This window comes from Astyanax mexicanus, chromosome 13, assembly GCF_023375975.1.
Source record: "Astyanax mexicanus isolate ESR-SI-001 chromosome 13, AstMex3_surface, whole genome shotgun sequence".
Classification (NCBI taxonomy): domain Eukaryota; kingdom Metazoa; phylum Chordata; class Actinopteri; order Characiformes; family Acestrorhamphidae; genus Astyanax; species Astyanax mexicanus.
The window spans coordinates 46,227,508-46,247,201 of NC_064420.1; the positions used below are offsets into that span (position 1 = coordinate 46,227,508).

Sequence of the window (19,694 nt, forward strand, 5' to 3'; positions counted from 1 at the left end):
CAAAGCTGGAATGGGCTACAAAAAGATTAGTAAGGTTTTGGATGTGAAAGTAACAACTATTGGTGCAATTATCAGAAAGTTTAAAGAGTATAACATGACAATCAACAGACCTCGGCCCGGTGCTCCAAAGAAGATTTCGCCTCGTGGGGTGGCAATGATGCTGAGAACGGTCAGAAATCGTCCTGCAACCACTCGGCAGGAGTTAGCAAATGACCTGAAGGCAGCTGGGACCACAGTTTGCAAGGAAACAATTGGCAACACTTTGCGCAACAATGGATTCACATCCTGCAGTGCCCGAAAGGTACCCCTGCTGAAGAGAGCACATGTGGAGGCGCGCCTCAAGTATGCCAATGATCATTTGAAAGATGAACCAAGTTATTGGGAGAAGGTTTTGTGGTCAGACGAGACCAAAATTGAACTTTTTGGCCTCAACTCCACCCGCCATGTGTGGAGGAAGAAAAATGCTGCCTATGACCCCAAGAACACTGTGCCCACCGTCAAGCATGGAGGTGGAAGCATAATGTTTTGGGGGTGTTTCTCTGCCAAGGGTACAGGGCTACTTCACCGCATCACTGGGAAGATGGATGGAGCCATGTACCGCACAATCCTGAGGGACAACCTCCTCCCCTCTGCCAGGGATCTGAAAATGGGCCGTGGTTGGGTCTTCCAACATGATAACGACCCTAAACATACAGCAAAGGCAACAAAGGATTGGCTCAAGAAAAATCACATTAAGGTCATGGAGTGGCCCAGCCAGTCGCCAGACCTCAATCCGATCGAAAATCTATGGAGGGAGCTGAAGGTCAGAGTTGCCAAGCGACAGCCCACCAACCTTCATGATTTAGAGAGGATCTGCAAAGAAGAGTGGGCCAAAATTCCCCCTGGTGTGTGTGCTAAACTTGTGGTTAACTACAACAAACGTCTCACCGCTGTGCTTGCAAACAAAGGCTTTGCCACTAAGTATTGAGTGTGTTTGGCAAGAGGGATCAAATACTTATTTTCCTCATTGAAATACAAATTAATTAAAATCTATACTTTAAAATTATATTCTGGATTTTTGTCTTGAAATTCTGTCTCTCCATGTTAGAATATATCTACCATTAAAGGTGCAGAAGGATAGTGTCTTTATTAGTGGGCAAACAAAGAAAATCAGCAAGGGATCAAATACTTCTTGGACTCACTGTATATATATATATATATATGGTTTAGGGTTTAGTGGCTCTTTAAACCTGTCAGTCAGCAGGTTAAGATTTCAGCACCACGGCCAGAGAATGTACACGTGACATGATTGTTTAACATATATTACATTCTTTTCATTTGAACTTTCCCATTGTTTTGATGTATATTAGCATATACAACAAAGACAAATGACGTAATCACTCCATATATGTCTATATGTGTCTGATTATTTACATAAGCACATTTGAATGTGGTTTAATATTTGAGTGTGTAAAACACATGCAAAGGTCAGGCTGATCCTGAAACCTGCAGCAGGTGTAGTAGCATCCTGCTCTCTGGCTGCAGTTCATAGGATTGGCCGATAGAGGCCGCTGCTGCTGCGTTAACTTAAAGAGGCCTAAAAGCTATGGCTGTGTCCCCATTCTCAAAGGTACCAGTCAAAAGTTTAGACACACCTTTTCATTCAATGTTTTTCTTTATTTCCTTATTTAATTATTTTTCTACATTGTAGATTAATATTAAATACATTAAAACACGTAAGGGACACATATAAAATTATGTAGTAAACAGTAAAAAAATGTTAGTCCTCCACAGTCCCCTGATCTAAACCTCATTAACTTATTTATTTAATTTTGTACTTAATACAAAAAAAACTAAAACTTAAACAGAAACAATAATAGGCCAATTTCATGATTCATGTATCCAATAACATAAAAATATACTAAAATAAAACAATACAGACAAAAAATGTGCAGAGTATTTTTTAGCAGATTTTATTTTATGTATAAATGATTTACCAAAAATAAAACATAAAAGTATTATAAATCTTTCCTTGTGCTCAAATAAAGGTTCATCAAAATCCAAAGTCCAAAAAGAACAAGAAGATACACAGTAAAACATACGTTTTTAGTGAAATTAGTATGCCAGGTGGTTGCAATGGTGCTGCTGAATAGTTGCTTATAGTGTAAAAATAAATCGGATTGTGGTGTTGCTAGGTGGTTTATATGACTCTGCTAGGTGGTTGCAGTGGTGGTACCATGCTGGCTACAGTATGCGAGGTGGTTGTAAAGGTATTGCTGTGGTTGCTATGGTATGTCAGGTGGTTGCAATGGTGTTACTTTGTTTGCTATGGTATATAAGGTGATTGCAAGGGTGTTGTTTTATTTGCTTTAGTATAAAGGTGGTTGCAATAGTGTTGCATTGTATGCTGTGGTATGTCAGGTGATTGCAAGGGTGTTGTTTTGTTTGCCATAGTATGTCAGGTGGTTGCAATGGTGTTACTTTGTATGCTGTGGTGTGCCAGGTGGTTGCAATTGTTTTGCTGAATAGTTGCTTACAGTATTACAGTTAATATGTGTATGGTGTTGCTAAGCGGTTAATATGATGCTGCTAGGTGGTTGCAATTGTGTTGCTGTGCTTGTTGTGGTATGTCAGGTGGTTGCAATAGTGTTGCTTTGTATGCTATGGTATGTCAGGTGGTCCCAGTGGTGCTGTTGCATAGTTGCTTATAGTTTTAAAAATAATCAGTGTATGGTGTTGCTAAGCGGTAAACAAGTTGCTGCTAGGTGGTTGCGGTGGTGTTGATTTATTTGCCGTGGTATGCCAGGTAGTTGCAATAGTGCTGCATTGTATGCTGTGGTAAGCCAGGTGGTTGCAATGGTGCTGCTGAATAGTTGCTTATAATGTTAAAATCAATTTGTGTATGGTGTTGCTAAGCGGTTAATATGATGCTGCAAAGTGGTTGCAATCGTGTTGCTGTGCTTGCTATAGTATGCCAGGTGGTTGCAAAGGTGTTGTTTTGTTCTCTATGGTTTATGCCAGGTGGTTGTCGTGGTGCTGCTGAATAGTTGCTTATAGCGTTCAAGTTAATGTGTGTGTGATGTTGCTAAGCGGTTCATATGATGCTGCTAAGTGGCTGCAATTGTGTTGCTTTTTTTGCTATGATATTTCAGGTGGTTGCAATGGTGCTGCTGAATAGTTGCTTATAGTGTTAAAGGTAATCTGTGTATGGTTTTGCTAAGCGGTTAACATGATGCTGCTAGGTGGCTGCAATTGTGTTGCTTTGTTTGCTATGATATGTCAGGTGGTTGCAATGGTGCTGCTGAATAGTTGCTTATAGTGTTAAAGTTAATCTGTGTATGGTTTTGCTAAGCGGTTAACATGATGCTGTTGGTGGTTGCAGTGGTGTTGCTGTGCTTGCTATGGTATGCCAGGTGGTTGCAGTGGTGCTGCTGAATAGTTGCTTATAGTGTTACAGTGTACTTGTTGATGTTGCTAGGTGGTTGCTAAGTGGTTGGCAGGTGCTGCATGTCTCCGTGTGACCGATAGAGGACGCTGTTGCTGTGGATTTGAGGTAGGACACCTCAGGGCATTAAGTTCTTGGCTCTGGATCTTCTGAGCTTAGCAGAATGGAGTTAAAAGTCCAGCTGGAGCAGATTTACAGGGAGGAGGCGGGGTGTGTCGGGAGGGGGCGTGGTTTTCAGTATGTTGTGGGTTATATGCTGCTGTGGGAAGTTCTCTCAGAGCGCCAGTAAACAGGTTTTTCAGTGTGGGGCGCGCGGAGGAGCAGAGCGCGCTATGGGAGACGCGCCGGCGCTGGAGAGACGGGTCTCCCCGCTGAAGAACTTCGTGGCTGGGGGAGTGGGAGGAGCCTGCCTGCTATTCGCTGGACACCCGCTGGATACCATCAAGGTGAGGGTCACCTGTGCAACTGAGGTGTTGGCCTGATTATAGAAGTAGGAAGTTAAGAGTGAAGTTATTGCTCTAGGAGAAGTTTGAGTAGAAACCAGATGTTTTATGTTCCAGGAAATTCCTTAAACAGTCAAGTTGGATCCGGTTAAAACCACCAGAAGTTGTTAAAGTGCATTCCAGATGTTCTTGTAGATGCATGTTAAAGGCCATGGTCCTTTCTTTATATTAAAAAAAAAACCCGAAATCAACTGTTGGTGGACTATTCTCAGTCCAGGAGTGACACTGAGGTGTTTAAAAACTCCAGCAGCACTGCTGTCTTATTCACTCCAAAAGAATACTTACTTACTTAGTTACAGTTACAGGCTGAATTATCTACTGTTTTTCTCTGAACTCCGTGGTCCTCCCGTAATTTTAGTCCCATCCGGACGCACATCTTTGAGTTTCATCACCTCACATTTAATAAAATAGCTATTTGTCCACTGCCACAATTACACTTTGGACACACGTTTCCACGGAGAGCCACGTAAACACAACAGCGAATGGAAATGGAGGAGCTACTGAACACGATGTCAGGTGACAGAGAAAGCCTAAAAACTCACTGGTCCTCCTGTTTTTTTAATTGCAGTCCAGATGCAAGAGTTTTATCACTGAGTAGAAGTGTTAAATATTTTTCACAGACGTCCCCCTGAGAAACTAATCCTGTCCGGATAGCGCTTTCCCCCCTCCACCAGTTTTACACGCTGCTTTTGGATAACTTTATGCCTTTACTCCTGGTGCAAAAATTCAAGCAGTTCAGTTTGGTTTGATGGCTTGTGATCATCCATCTTCCTCTTGATTATATTCCAGAGGTTTTGTAATTTGGTAAAATCAAAGAAACTCAACATTTTTAAGTGTTTTTTTTTTTTTTTTGTTAATGCCAAATTGAGGCTTTCCACAGTAGGCAAAACTTTATGGCTGCTAGATGTCCTGCAGATATCAATGGGATGTTTCACCACAAGACCTCCATAATCCAAATTGACTGACCATCAGTATTAAAACAGATGCTGTTCCTGGACAGAGAAATCCAGGTCTCTCCTCTGTGACACCAGGAGAATCTGAGACAGTGGTTGCTGGCTGACAGATGACTTAGATCCTGCTGTGGTCCTTTGTTTTTTTTTGTCATTTAGGGTAATTATAGTTCTCCTCTACATAAAAAATACAATACATTAATTATTATTTACAATAACCATAAGCACTTTAAATATATGTGGGGTCTTTAGTTGTTAATAAAGTACTGTACAATTATATCCACCATAAGCTGTAATAGTAGCATTAGCATTTTATTAGCATTGCATTTTTCAGACAGTATAAAGCCAGCATGCTTTGCAGTAAAGACAATGGTAACTTGCTCTTATGTCCTACAACATTGTGACCAGGCAGTCAAGAGTCAACCATTATATAAAATACAACTAAATACCCAAGCAAAGGTAGCCTACATAGGCCAGAGACACTGATAATAATTTAGATGTGGGGGGGACATACCCATTATGCAAATAAAGGATGTCAGGGGCCAATAGGGAGCTTTTGTAACTTTGTGTAACAAGCTAAAAAATGTTGGATTTTTAAGTGCATCTCAGATATTCATTTTAAGTAGTATTTACTCAAATTATGTGGTGCAAACTGTTGCTGCAAATGTATTGGGTAGATTCTATATTGTACTTTTTATAGTCTCTAATTGGGTAATTTGATGTGTTTCTTGGGAAATTCTTCAGTATAAGCGCCCTATAATCTTAGAAACTGTTATGCACTATATATATGTGGCAGCTGTTTGACAAAATGTACTGAACAATGCACTGTAACAGGTAATAGTTACAGTATGTATAATAAGCAGATAACATAGATATTAGGAAAAGCCTATGCTGAGCAACAAAACTCGTTTGGAAGAACCTGTTTTGTCCTTTAACTTGAGCGTAAGCTCTTGGGTCAGGCTTTAATCCTCCTCGATCAGAGTGTCTTAGTCAGTCCTGAGATTAATTGTGAAGTAAAAGAATTACCTTCTGCTACAGACACTGTTCTTCTATGACAAATCAACTAATTGTAGTTCATATATTATATATTTTATTTAAAAAAAAAAGTCCTTGCAACAATATACAGTACCAGTCAAACGTTTGGACGCTCCTTAAATTCAGTATTTTTTCATTATTTTTAAATGTTCTGCATGAAGAAAAAATACAGAATTATTATAAATTATTATTATAAATATTATAATTATATATTTTACATATTTCAAAGTAGCTCATCTTGCTTAGATTAGACAGTTTTGCACATCTTGGTTGGATTTTCTCAATCAGCTTTATGAGGTAGAGTCACTTGAAAAATTCAGGCTTTCAGTTAACAGCTGTGCTGAACTCATCAAGAGTTAATTACTTGAATTTCTTTTCTCTTAATAAAGTGTTTGAGAGCATCAGTTGTAAAGTATACAGAATACAGTATACAGTAAATAGTGAATATTTGAGTAATGTTCTAATCCATATATTATGAGAAGCAAGAAATACATTTTGATGAAACTGGCACTCATCAGGACCAGCCCAGAAAAGGAAGAGCAAAAGTTTCCTCTGTTGCACAGGATAAGTTAATCAGAGTTACAAGCCTCAGAAACTGCAAAAGTTTGGACACACCTAAATCATTTTACAGCCTAATTTTCTAATATGAACTATTGAAAAATGTATGGTTTTAACTTTAAACAAGTTTATGAAACAGTAATAAAATATGTCTTTTTAATTGATACGGACCCTTTATGTGTTTTAAGTCTCATTAAAACCCAGTGAGTCCGGAACATTCCAGTGTGTGGAGAGTGTGGTTTTGCTGGATTCAGATTTAGTGCATGTGGTTGTGTTTAAGAGTCAGTCTGCAGTTTATTGGTTTTTGTGTGTTCCTGCAGTAATTTTACACAACACACATACACACACCCACACACACTACACACTACACAAACACACACAATACCACAGAAGCACAGGCAGCAGATGATAATACACACTCCACCCCTCCCATAGTGTGTATTATCATTCAGAACATTATCAGCCTGCTCACACTGCCCTGTGTTTGCAGACTCATGCTCTATCTGTGTTCATACTGATCTCTGTGTGTGTGTGTGTGTGTGTGTGTCTGTGTGCATGTGTGTGTGTCTCAGGTTCGGCTTCAGACTCAGCCGAAAGCCTCGGGTCCTCAGTATGTGATCTATACAGGAACGTACGACTGCCTTCGCAAGACCGTCTCCCGAGAGGTCAGAGTTCACCTCATGTTACTGATCAAAACCTGATCGATCAATATCATCAATAACATGTCTCATCTTCACTCCATTCAATCACTCTTTCATCCACCTGTTTACTCTTTCTTTTTCTTTCTATCTTATTTAGCGTCTACTTCCCCGTTCATTCATTCACCCAACATTTCTTTCTTTCTTTCTTTCTTTTCTTTTTATTTAACTTCCACTTCCCCATTCATTCATTCCTTTTTTTCTTTCTTAGTCTCTCCTTACCATTATTTTCTTCATTTATTTAAAGTATTCATCCTTCATTCATTCCCTCATCCACTCTTTCTTTCTGCCATATCCACTGCACATGTAGTCATTAACTTATTTACTCTTTCTTTCGTTGTTTCTTTGTTTGATTTGTTTGTGTTTTATTGTTTTGTATCTTTCTTTCTTTCTTTCTTTCTTTCTTTCTTTCTTTCTTTCTTTCTTTCTTTCTTTCTTTCTTTCCATATTTGATGTCTATGTCCCATTTCATTCATTAATTGCTGCATCCCTTCTTTTAATCACTTTTGCTTTCTCCATTTATTCATTAATTTATTTTCTTTCTTTCTTTCTCTCTCTTTTTTATGGTATAACACTTTTTGATGTATTAAAGTTCATGTAAAAGTCTCTCTTTCTTTCTTTCTTTCTTTCTTTCTTTCTTATTTAATGTCGACATTCCCACATCCCTTTTTCCTTTCTTTCTTAATCTCAATGTAGTCATTAATTAATTCATAATTTATTCATTTACTCTTACATTCTTTCTTATTCTATGGCCATTTTCTCCCTCACTTCATTCATTCATTCATTCATTAAAATGAGTGAAGTGAAGTGATTGTTCTATTTCCATTTTCTTTTTATTTATTCCTTTCTCCATTTCAGCTCCCCAGCATTCAACCATTGTTCTTTTACTCACTCTTTCATTCATCCTTTCATTCATATTTGGTCTCCACTGTACAATTAACACTCATTTCTATATTTTTCTGTATTTTGTCATTTGTTATTCTATCCCCATTTCATTCGTTCATTCGTTCATTCATTCATTCATTCATTCATTCATTCATTCATTCACTTATTCATTCTTTACTTTCTTTCATATTCTGTCTTTACTGCACATTCTTAATGTATTTTTTCCTTTGTTATTCTATCCCCATTTCATTAATTGATTTATCAACTTTCTTTCATATTCTGTCTCCACTGAACTTTTAACACTCATTTCTATCTTTCTGTTTTTTTTTTCATTTGTTATTTTATCCCCAATTCATTTATTTATTCATTCATTCATTCTTTTGTTTTCTTTTATATTCTATCTCCACTGCACATTTACATAATATCTTTCTGTATTTTTCCTCTCATTCATTCATTCTTTGTTTCTTTCTTTCTTTCTTTCTTGCTTTCCTTCTTTCTTTCTTTTCAGTAACTTTCGGTTCAGTAATTGACAGTCTCTGATCCCCCGTGTCCTGGTTTCTGTCTCTGGCTGTGTTTCAGGGGGTGCTGGGTCTGTATAAGGGGATGGGAGCTCCGCTGGCCGGTGTTGCGCCGATGATGGCCATCAGCTTCTTTGGGTTTGGTTTGGGGAAGCAGCTGCTGCAGAGCGACCCGTCCGTTCCTCACACGTCAGTATACCACCACACACTATAAATAACCTATACATAGCTAAACACTGCCTCACTCCTGTTACACAACAACACCAGACCCTACAGTAATATCACAGCAGAGGTGGTCCTGTGGTGCTGTGTTTCTATTGGTGGAGGAGGTAAATGGGTAAATTCTCAGAAACTGGGAGGTCAGAGTACATAATCTACATATTAGCCATGAAGTAGTTAAAGAACAATGCTATTCTAAATACGCCTCTGTTGAAATTTCCATTTACACCCTTTACTTCATAACTTTTTAAAACAATTATCTGTGTATGCATATTAATCCCACACGAAATGTAATTTTTTCACTCTAGGCATTGCACTGCTTTCTTTGTTTTGAATTTAATCTAGTCTTGATTTGAATTTAGTCTGTCTGTCTGTCTGTCTGTCTGTCAGGTATACACAGATCTACCTGGCGGGGATGTTAGCAGGGGTCTTCACCACTGTGATTGTAGCTCCAGGAGAAAGAATCAAGTGTCTTCTTCAGGTAAAGAAACACAGAGGAGCCTAAATCAGCTCTACTGGCTTCTACAGCACTAATAGATCTACTGAACTGTCTCACCTTCACCCCACTCAAACACTCTGTTCTTCACCTGTTTACTCTTTCTTTTCTTTCTTTCTTATTCAGTCCTATTCATTTCTTTCTTTCTTTCTTTTCTATTCTTTTGTTTATTCATCCATTCTTTCCCTTTTACTTTATTTTATTATTTCTTTCTCAGTCTCCTCTTACCATAATGAATTCACTTATACTTTCTCTTTTATTTTATGGCCATTCTCTTCATTCATTCATTCATTCATCTTTCTTTATTCCTCTTTTTTCTCCCTCTCACCTTACCATCATTAATTTATGTAGAGTTAATTAATTCAATATTACTTTCTTTTTAATTCTATAGCCATTTTCTCCATTTGTTCAATGTGTCATTAATTTATTCATTAATTCATCCATTCATCCACTCTTTCTTTCTGCCATATCCACTGCACATGTATTCATTCATTCATTCATTCATTTATTCATTTATTACTTTTTTTTCACTCTCTCCTTACCATCATCTTGTCGTCTTTTTTATTCTCCATTTGTTTAGTGTATTCATTCATGCGTGTATTCATTCATTCCCTTATTCACTCCTTCTGTATATCCACTGAACATTTAGTCATTAATTTATTTACTCTTATTCTTCCCTTTTTCCTTTCTTTTTAAATGTCCATTAATTTATTCATTCATGAATTCATTTATTCCCCTTTTCTTTCTTATTTACCGTCATTAATATGTATGTAAATGTAAAATTAATTAATTCACCTATACTTTTTTTTATTCTGTGGGCATTTTCTTTTTTTTCATTTGTTCAAAGTATTCATCTATTCATTCATTCACTCATTCATTGCCTTATCCTGATATACCTCTGCTTTGTTTAGCTGGTGTATTGCAAAAGTGATGACTCACAAAACCTACATCCTGTATTATAACTGACTTTTAATTTAACCCTGTGATAAAAACACTGTTATTAGTCCAGATTGACAGATGGTGCTGCTGTCCTCTTGCTGTATTCTCTCAGGGCAGTATGCTGTTAGACTGACATTTGATCACATGTTGTCTTTGAAAAGGGATTGCAGAGGGTGTAAATATAATATAATGAATGAACATGGTTTCAAATTAAGAATTACATTTATATGTCGACCGGAAATGTTTACTAATAAACACTGCAGTATATTCCTGTGTGTTCCTCGTCTTCTCTGAATGTTCTCTCATCTGTCTCTGTGTGTTACTGTTCTACTGATCCAGGTACAGTCCAGCGCCGGTCAGCTAAAATACGCCGGGCCTATGGACTGTGCAGTCAGACTGTATAAAGAACAGGGGATTCGTAGCGTTTACAAGGGAACCGTCCTCACTCTTATCAGAGGTATGTATGTTTAAAGTGTGTAGGCCCTATTTTAGTGATCTATAGGTGAGCAATTTAGGGTGTCAGTGTGTGTTTGCTATCGTAATGACGGGAAAAGTACACCCTGCACAGCACAGAATGTGTTTTGGGTGTAACGTAAAATAAAAAAGTATGTCACTTGCCATGTCCTTTAAGAGAAAGGTGTGCTCTGACTTTGGCGGATTGCTATTTTAACGGTGCAGCTACCTGGACATGTACAACGCTTCTCAGCAGAGGAAACTGACCTGCTTGTTCACAGTGTGAAGGTGTGAGAGTAGGTCATTTATGGGTACGGCAGGAATCCAACAAAATATAATACTAAAATAATGATGTTATTTTATTTTGTATTCTCTTTATTGTTGATGTAAAAATTGGGTTCGTTGGCTGGGTAGAGTAAGTAAGGTAGCAAGAAGCATTGTGGCGCCCATGCACTCTTACATACACATATAGACACACATATATAAAACATATATGAGTCACGTTATTACATATATGGCAAACCATAATTATTGAACCTAGGCCTTTTATTCAGGCCTCAAATTTCAAAACGCACATGAACAATGACATAAAGTCACATGAGTACAAAAAGAGTTCGCAAACAAGTTTTATTACATGGCTATTGTGGATTTTTCTGTTTTTTGCTAATGTGGCGACAGCCATAGGCACCTAAGGCTCATTGAAGAGATCCATGGAGACCTCAGTTCACTACTAATGTTGGTCTTGCAGTGTTTTCCCACAAAATCTTATAGCACTTCATGTTCATGATTTCATTTTCCAGCAGGACTTGGCACACTGCCCACACTGCCAAAAGTACCAAATGTTCTTACTTTTATAATATTCTAATTTTCTAAGATACTGATTTTTGGATTTTTATTGGCTGTAAGCCAAATCATCAACAATGAAAGAAATAAACGCTTAAAATCTATCATTCTATGTGTTTAATACATCTATATAATATATGAGTTTCACATTTTTAACTTTTCAATAATATTCAAAATGTTAAGATTGAGATGCGCCTGTATTTATGACCTTTTGTCATTTCTCCATATCTGTCTATATTGCACACTGTGTCCTTTAAAAATGCCGTGTCAGAGTTTTTCTACATTAACCACGACTGATTTCCCAATGTCCATGTCTGCAGAGTATTGCACCAGAACATCGCTGAGTGTGGTTTATCTGTATGTGATGATCCAGCTCGTTTGTCTTTGTCCTCTTATCTCTTCAGATGTGCCTTCCAGTGGCCTGTACTTTCTAACATACGAGTACTTAAAGCATGTCCTCACTCCTGAGGGTCAAAGGTAAGAGTCAGCTTTGCTTAATCCAGTCACTACTCGACTCTGTAGACCTGTAGACTTTTATCACCATTCACTGATCTGTGATCTGTGCTTCTACCCCTCCCCCCTGCCCTCAACCCGCATGCCCGCACATGCAGCGTTCAGCAGCTCAGCACGCCCAGGATTCTCCTGGCTGGGGGCACTGCTGGTATTCTCAACTGGGTGATCGCTCTTCCACCTGATGTGCTCAAGTCCAACTTCCAAACAGGTACATTATAAGCATTCTCTGCTTTATTATGATACTAAAGGTGGCTTCAGTAGCATAATTGGGTTAGTTAAATTTACTACATCACACTGTATGAGATATTAAAAGAACAATATACTAAATTATAGCAGGTGTGTAAATTGGCTATATTTTTTATACTTTTATCTGTATTTTTCTGACTATAAGGCGCACTTAAAATCCTTTAATTTTCTCCAAAATTCGACAGTGTGCCTTATAATCCAGTGTGCCTTAAGTGTGAATTCTACCAGTCAGATATTAAGGATCAGTAAAGCCACTCTGCTGAAGTACAGCGTTATAACGATGAGTTTTTAGTGAAGTTTCTCCAGCACTAAGGCTGGGTGCAGCAGCATTAGCATTAGCCGCTAACCACAGCACTAGCTCTTTCGTCATTCATAGATGAGTATGTGTGAAGCTCTGAATTTACACAACTGAGTACAAGACAGGTTCTTGAACTTTTTGCAACAGTAGTAACTACTGTATTCTTTCAGGCTATAAGGCACACTTAAAATCCTATAATTTGCCCAGAAGCCAACAGTGCACCTTATTTATAAATTCTACCAGTCAGGTATTAAGGATCAGTAAAGCCAATCCGCTGAAGTACAGCGTTGTAAGGGTGAATTTTCAGTGAAGTTTTTCCAACACTAAGGCTAGGTGCAGCAGCATTAGTATTAGCTGCTAACCGCAGTGGGACACTTACTGGAACACTTAGGGTTCCTCAGTCTAGCAGCATTTATGTCTCACTAGCACTGCGGCTAGTGACTAATGCTAATGCTGCTGCACCCAGCCTTAGTGTTGGAAAAGCTTCACTGAAAACTCACCTGTATAATTCTATTATAGGATTTTAAGTGTGCCTTATAGTCTGAAAGAATACAAAAAGCGCTTTACTCACCCAAATAAACAGTTTTCAGGAGAGAAATCTGTGTAGATTAACATCCAGCAATTGTTTGACTTGAAAATGTTTTTTTAAGAATTACAGTTTTGTTTACTTGGGCACTTACCCCCAGATTCACCATTAGAAAGAAAAAACATGGCGACACGCTTCACCACTTCGATGTAGGCATCCTTACTAGTGTCGTTTAATGCACCTTACAATCCTGTGTGCATTATGTATGAAAATAGACCAGAAAATAGACCTTCATTGATAGTGTGCCTTATAATAAAAAATAATTTAGCACATCAGCATTCGTCTTGTAGTCCTTCTGGGCTCTAAGCTGTCATTATCTACCAAACACATTGCCAATATTTACTTTTTACACTGCAGAGTTCTGTGTTTTTTCCACTGTTGTGTTCCATACTTGGCAACCTGGTGTGTGGAAATAGGACTAGGGAATGGGCAGAGCAGTGATCAGAAAAACACAAAACACAAAAAGTGGCTAAAGAAGCACTACAGAAAAAAATGTCCATAGAAAAAGTTCTTATTGCCCATGTATTTATTCATCTGCCCGTAAGTTTCGTATAAGTATAGTCCATGACAGAGACTATATGCATAATTATGTAGTTTTAATATTAACTTACTAAATCAATACTAGTTTATTTAAGTATTAAGTGATGAGTGATTTATTGTTTATTATTTACGTTTTACGCTGCAGCCTTCTGTGTTTTTCCACTATTGTGTTCTATACTTGGCAGCCTGGTGTGTGGAAATAGGACTGGGGAATAGGCAGAGCAGTGGGTGGAATCAGATGCTAAATCACAGAGACTGGCTGAAGAAGCACTACTGTCAATAAATGCCAGTGTTTAAGTTTGGCATGATCATTTTGATCAATTAATATTTTTTTATTAATTATTACAGCAAATATAATATATACTGGTCATGTTTTTTAAAACTGGATTTTTCAGTAGGGATGTGTGCATTCATATATCTGTCAGATCACCACGCTCCACCTTTATGTGCCAATATAACACTTTCAGAACATCATGTCTCTTTCTGTCTGTTCCTGTCGTACAGCAGTACTGCTGAGTAGAGCATCATAGTCCAACACTGCCCACAAGTGATGAAAACCTGCTATTACTACAGATAAAGTCTTCAGTGAAGTCATAAACCTCTTTTACCTCTCCTGCAGCTGCTGATGGACGTTATAAAGGTTTAGTTGACGTCTTACGAACACTGATACGGGAGGAAGGAGCCAAGGCCCTTTACAAAGGCCTGAGCGCTGTCATGCTACGAGCTTTTCCTGCTAATGCGGTAAGATACACACATACTGTACATCAATTACGAATTTTTATTTGTCAAATACATAGTAATACACAGTACGACTCGCAGTGAAATGCTTCGAATGACAGTCTGCTCACACAACGTTACTAATTTTAAAATAAAAAATAATTTTAATTTAAATTTTCAATTTTAAACTACATGGTTTAAAAGTGCAAAAATGCAGATGTGCAACGTGCAAAGATAAAAGGATATAGGTAACCAAGTATACAATGTATACAACTGTAATAAACAAGATAAATATGTAAAAAAATATAAACAGATTTTTAAATCTAAACAGAGAGTAAAAGTACAGAATTGCCTTTGAAAAATAAATTATAAATATAATTATAAAAGTACTTTGAATAATAAAATGAATGATCTGTGTGTGCAGAGTTAGAAATGTGCATAGAAAAAGTTTTTATAGTCAGTGTATTTATTCATCTATCCAGAAGTCCATGAGTTCATGACAGAGACCGTATACAAAATTATGTAATTTCATTATTACCTTATTAATTTAATATTAGTATATTTAGATATATTTAGTGATTAAGTGATGAGTGATGATGTTTTATAATTTTATCTTATGAAAACATTCAGCGACTACAATTCCACCAGAAAGCATATTCATATTTTTTCAGTTTTAGGTTTAATGTATAGTACCAGTAAAAATTTGAACACATCTTAACTTCAGTGTTCTTTCTTTTTTTAAATGTTCTAAATTGTAGATTAATACTAAATTCTTCCAATCTATGAAGAAAAATATATTAAATTATTTATTAAACAGTATTTTCTCAGTCAGTTTTATGAGGTAGAGTCACCTGGAATTCAGGTTTTCAGTTAACAGCTGTGCTGAACTCATCAAGAGTTAATTACTTGAATTTCTTGTCTCTTAATAAAGTGTTTGAGAGCATCAGTTAAAGTAAAGTAGTGAAGAGGTAGAGTTACAGGTATACAGTGAATAATAGTGAATATTTGAGTTACCAGCCTCAGAAACCACATGTTACCAGCTCCACAGATTTTGGTTTGTTTAACACTTTTTTTAAAGTATAATCTGTGTCTAAAACATCTTCTTTTGTATTCTCAGGCTTGTTTTCTAGGTTTTGAAGTAGCTCTAAAGTGCTTGAACTGGCTCGCCCCATCCTGGTGATTTCTATACATGCTGCTGACACTGCTGCTGATCACTTCTGGCCTACTAAACTGAGCTTTATATACAGCTCTGGAAAAAAAAGAGACCAAGATATTTTTCTTTGATTTTACTGAACTGAAAACTTCTGGAATATAATCAAGAGGAAGATGGATGATCACAAGCCATCAAACCACCAAACTGAACTGCTTGAATTTTTTCACCAGGAGTAAAGCAGCATAAAGTTATCCAAAAGCAGTGTGTAAGACTGGTGGAGGAGAACATGATGCCAAGATGCATGAACACTTTGATTAAAAAATATTGATTTTCTAAACTCTTAAAACTTTATGAATATGAACTTGTTTTCTTTGCATTAGATAGATAGATAGATAGATAGATAGATAGATAGATAGATAGATAGATAGATAGATAGATAGATAGATAGATAGATAGATAGATAGATAGATAGATACTTTATTGATCCCCGGGGGGAAATTCTTGGCATCCAGCAGCAGGTTACACAATACACAAAGTTAAAAAAGATAAAATATAAAATATAAAGATACATATAAATACAATCAAATAAGAAATAGAATATACAGTGTAAATGTACAGTCTTCGTGTGTGTGTGTGTGTGTAATGGAGATGGAGAATGGAGGTAGTGCAGTTGAACACAATAGACAGTGAACACCAGTTGATGTGCATAATGTGAGGATAACTGATGTCAGCCAAACAGAAAGTGCAAATACACAGTTATATAATAATTATTTGAGATCTGAAAGCTCTGCATCTTTTTTTTTTTTTTTTCAGCCATTTCTCATTTTCTGCAGATAGATGCTCTTTAATTACAATATTTTTATTTGGAATTTGGGAGAAATGTTGTCTGTAGTTTATAGAATAAAACAACAATGATCATTTTACTCAAACATAAACCTATAAATAGCAAAATCAGAGAAACTGATTCAGAAACTGAAGTGGTCTCTTAATTTTTCCCAAAGCTGTATATATGAAAACTCTTCAAGTGACCTCACTGAAATGTGAATGTGGAAATGTGGATCTCCTCCACAGCTTTAATGTTTAAGGTCTGTAAGTAGTAGAGCTGGTTGATATGGTAAGCATTTTTTGTCATGATATTTAAGGACATTTTTATGATATTTATCACAGTATTTATCACAAAGTTTTGATACGCAGACAAAATGCATCAGCAGTGGCAGATTGTTAATAGTTCTTAAAATAATAAAAAATGAAATACTCTTTTATATTATAGTTGCATAGTGCAGTGATTGTATATTTTTAATACATATGATTGCATTTTTTACACTCTACATAATGACATGTACAGTTGGATGAGTGTTCTTTATTTACTGATGCATATTGTTAATTCAATAAGACAATTTATCAAGATATGATAAAATACCATCATATTGCCCAGCTCTATTTGTAAGGCCCTGTTTTATCGTTTTGTTTTTACATCAAGCCTAATTTGTTAGAGTGTGTGGACAATTCTTTTCTATACATAATTGATGGAACCATGAACTAGGCTCTCTACTCGGAGAATGTCTGTCCATCAGTTTGTGACCTCAAGCTCAGGCATGCTTGGGTTCTGCAGCAGGACAATGAGCCTAAGGACACCAGCAAGTCCACCTCTGAATAACTAAATAAAAAAAAGAAATACAAAATAAAATGAATGTTTTTGAGTGGCCTAGTCAAAGTCTGATATTCTAATCTTGATATTCTGATATTCTAATTATGTTCTATTCATTAAACCAGTTTAACAGCAGTAAATTACTACACTTAAAAGTCTTGAGAAATTGCTAGTAGCTGGAACTGCTAGCATGTATTAATATTAAAAACATGGCAACATTGCAATGCATTACAGATACTTACAGTATGTTAGAGATGTTTACTCTTTTAACATATGGAATTATCTTCTGTTTGCATTCTGATTAATTGTTCAGTTATCTACACGTCTAAATAATGTCTATCCAAAGATGTACAAATGAAGTGTTTTATGTTATTATTGTGTTACTGATAGTGTATGTACAAAATTGTAATTATAAATCAACTTCAAATTGTTTGCTGTTTGATGGTGGTTTGGAAGGATGATTGTTCAAAATTTGTATTTTTTTAAAAAACAAATATTGTTTTTTAATAAAAAGTAATTTTGTGTTAATTTATTTTTTAATTTGTTGCGTATAATCTTTGCTAGAATACATTTTAAAACACGGGTAAATTTAAAAATAATAATTGCTTAACATTTAGTAGTAAGTGTTTTCAGTCCTTTAAAAAATAATCAGTGTAAAGGTTGTGATGTCACTTTCTTAAAGGGGCGGGGTTATACCAAGATAACAGGGTGAACAGGCCCCTGACAATAAATGTATGTATATATGTATATATATGTATATATACATATATTTATGATTACTATTTAAATGTCCCTTTCTACTCTGCAAGACCAACACAGTACGTTATAATAATAAATAAAACAAAAAGATACATATTTAGTGGAAGGTGTATTTCCCATTACATCTGATGTTAAACTAACTAACTATAATTTTATAAAAAAAAAACATCATACTGAATGTAAAACATGGTGGTGGTAGTGTGATGGTCTGGGGCTGCTTTGCTGCTTTAATACAGACATTAGACATGATTTAATTGCCAAATAAAGGATGAAAACCCTTAAAACCCTTATGTTTAATTTACTTGCTGTGCTATCGACAAATGTTAATTGATTCATGTGCTGTTCTTCTGTATATTGCAGTTACTTTGAAACATACTTAGAATAATTACAGATGTTTCAGATGCGGGAACAGGACTGAGTAAAACCAAGAGACACAAATCAAATGTGTGTTTTAACTTAAATATTATGGATTTATTATGAAAAATATATATTTTTAAAGCGTAAATGGGATTTGGAGTCACACAACAATGCAAAACAAATAAAAAAAATAGTATTATAATTATATTTAATGATATTCTTTTGTTAGAGAGTGGGGACAGGTTACAAATGCTATTTTTTTAAAATCAGTGTTCTAAGTAGTTTTTATTAATGTTTTTTAATTACATATCTTTTTTTTGCAATTAGGTCAATGTACAAGACACTATGCTTAATAATAAAATGTATTTTAAAGTTATTTTGTGTGCACATTTATACACGTAAATTCCAGGAGACAGAAATATATCACCAATAAGCAGAGGTGGAAAAAGTACTGAAAATTTGTAATTAAGTAAAAGTACCTTTATTTTGCTAAAATTCTACTCAAGTAAAAGTAAAAGTACCCATCTAAAAATCTACTCGAGTAAAAGTAAAAAAGTACTTAATTTAAAAAGTACTTTGAGTAAAAGTTACATAGTTACTTTTAATTATTTGATGTAGAAAAGTACAAGTCATAAATTAAATAATTATTAAATTAAATAATTTGGGCAGTATTTGTTCAGACAACCCCATAAAACATTTTCAAGAACAAGTGGCATAGGTTTCTATGATCCATTTTTTTCTTTACTGTTAAAAAGTTAAAAGGTTATGGCCATATATGTGACAATAAACTGTATTTTTATAGTTTTACAGCTCGTTATTATTTTTTAACTTGCCATTTCTATGCTTTAACTGCTATTTACATGCTTTTTTAACATCCAAGCAGATTGATGTTCCTAATAAAAACTTAAGGAATTATTATGAAAAACTGTTGGTCTGTGCATGCGCAGTGCCGTAAAAAGAAGCGCATATCGATGGGTAGCATATCTTGACAGAACACTGGTTCCCCCGAGTCGCGCGCACACAGACCCCAGCTGATTCACACAGCATCTATCATGCTAACCGTAATAAACACTGCATAGAGAAGTTCAGCTGCGCTGCCATGGAGAACAAAACTTTTTTTTTTTTATTCAGATTATTTGTTTTGTTGTTTAAAATGACCTATTTTAAAAAACTACTTTAAAAATTACAAATTACTCATAAAATCTACTCAATTACAGTAATGTGAGTAAATGTAATTAGTTACTTTCCACCTCTGCCAATAAGGGATAGAAATATAGATTGTACATTCATTATTCTTTAATTATATCCTTATAAATCTACAGAAAAGTCATTTTATTATGGAATGGCCCCTTAAAG

The 19,694-nt window shown here is 35.8% G+C and overlaps 1 protein-coding gene across 1 annotated transcript; it reads left to right on the top strand.

Annotated features, from left to right (window-relative positions):
- The first annotated feature begins 3,687 nt into the window (after nucleotides 1-3,687).
- Nucleotides 3,688-17,754, top strand: si:dkey-150i13.2 (mitochondrial carnitine/acylcarnitine carrier protein). Its single transcript, XM_022676804.2, has 9 exons — nucleotides 3,688-3,870; nucleotides 7,043-7,135; nucleotides 8,633-8,760; nucleotides 9,181-9,271; nucleotides 10,565-10,682; nucleotides 11,926-11,998; nucleotides 12,133-12,242; nucleotides 14,324-14,445; nucleotides 15,539-17,754. Exons 1-9 carry the CDS (start codon nucleotides 3,757-3,759, stop codon nucleotides 15,599-15,601), a joined length of 912 nt encoding a protein of 303 aa, XP_022532525.1. The 5' UTR covers nucleotides 3,688-3,756; the 3' UTR covers nucleotides 15,602-17,754.
- The last annotated feature ends 1,940 nt before the right edge of the window (nucleotides 17,755-19,694 follow it).

Bases quoted from the DNA above. Each gene is read 5' to 3' on its own strand.
- si:dkey-150i13.2 (XM_022676804.2), top strand. From the start codon at position 3,757: ATGGGAGACGCGCCGGCGCTGGAGAGACGGGTCTCCCCGCTGAAGAAC. The intron at 9,272-10,564 runs GTAAAGAAACAC...CTACTGATCCAG, and splicing joins GAATCAAGTGTCTTCTTCAG to GTACAGTCCAGCGCCGGTCA. The intron at 14,446-15,538 runs GTAAGATACACA...TTGTATTCTCAG, and splicing joins GAGCTTTTCCTGCTAATGCG to GCTTGTTTTCTAGGTTTTGA.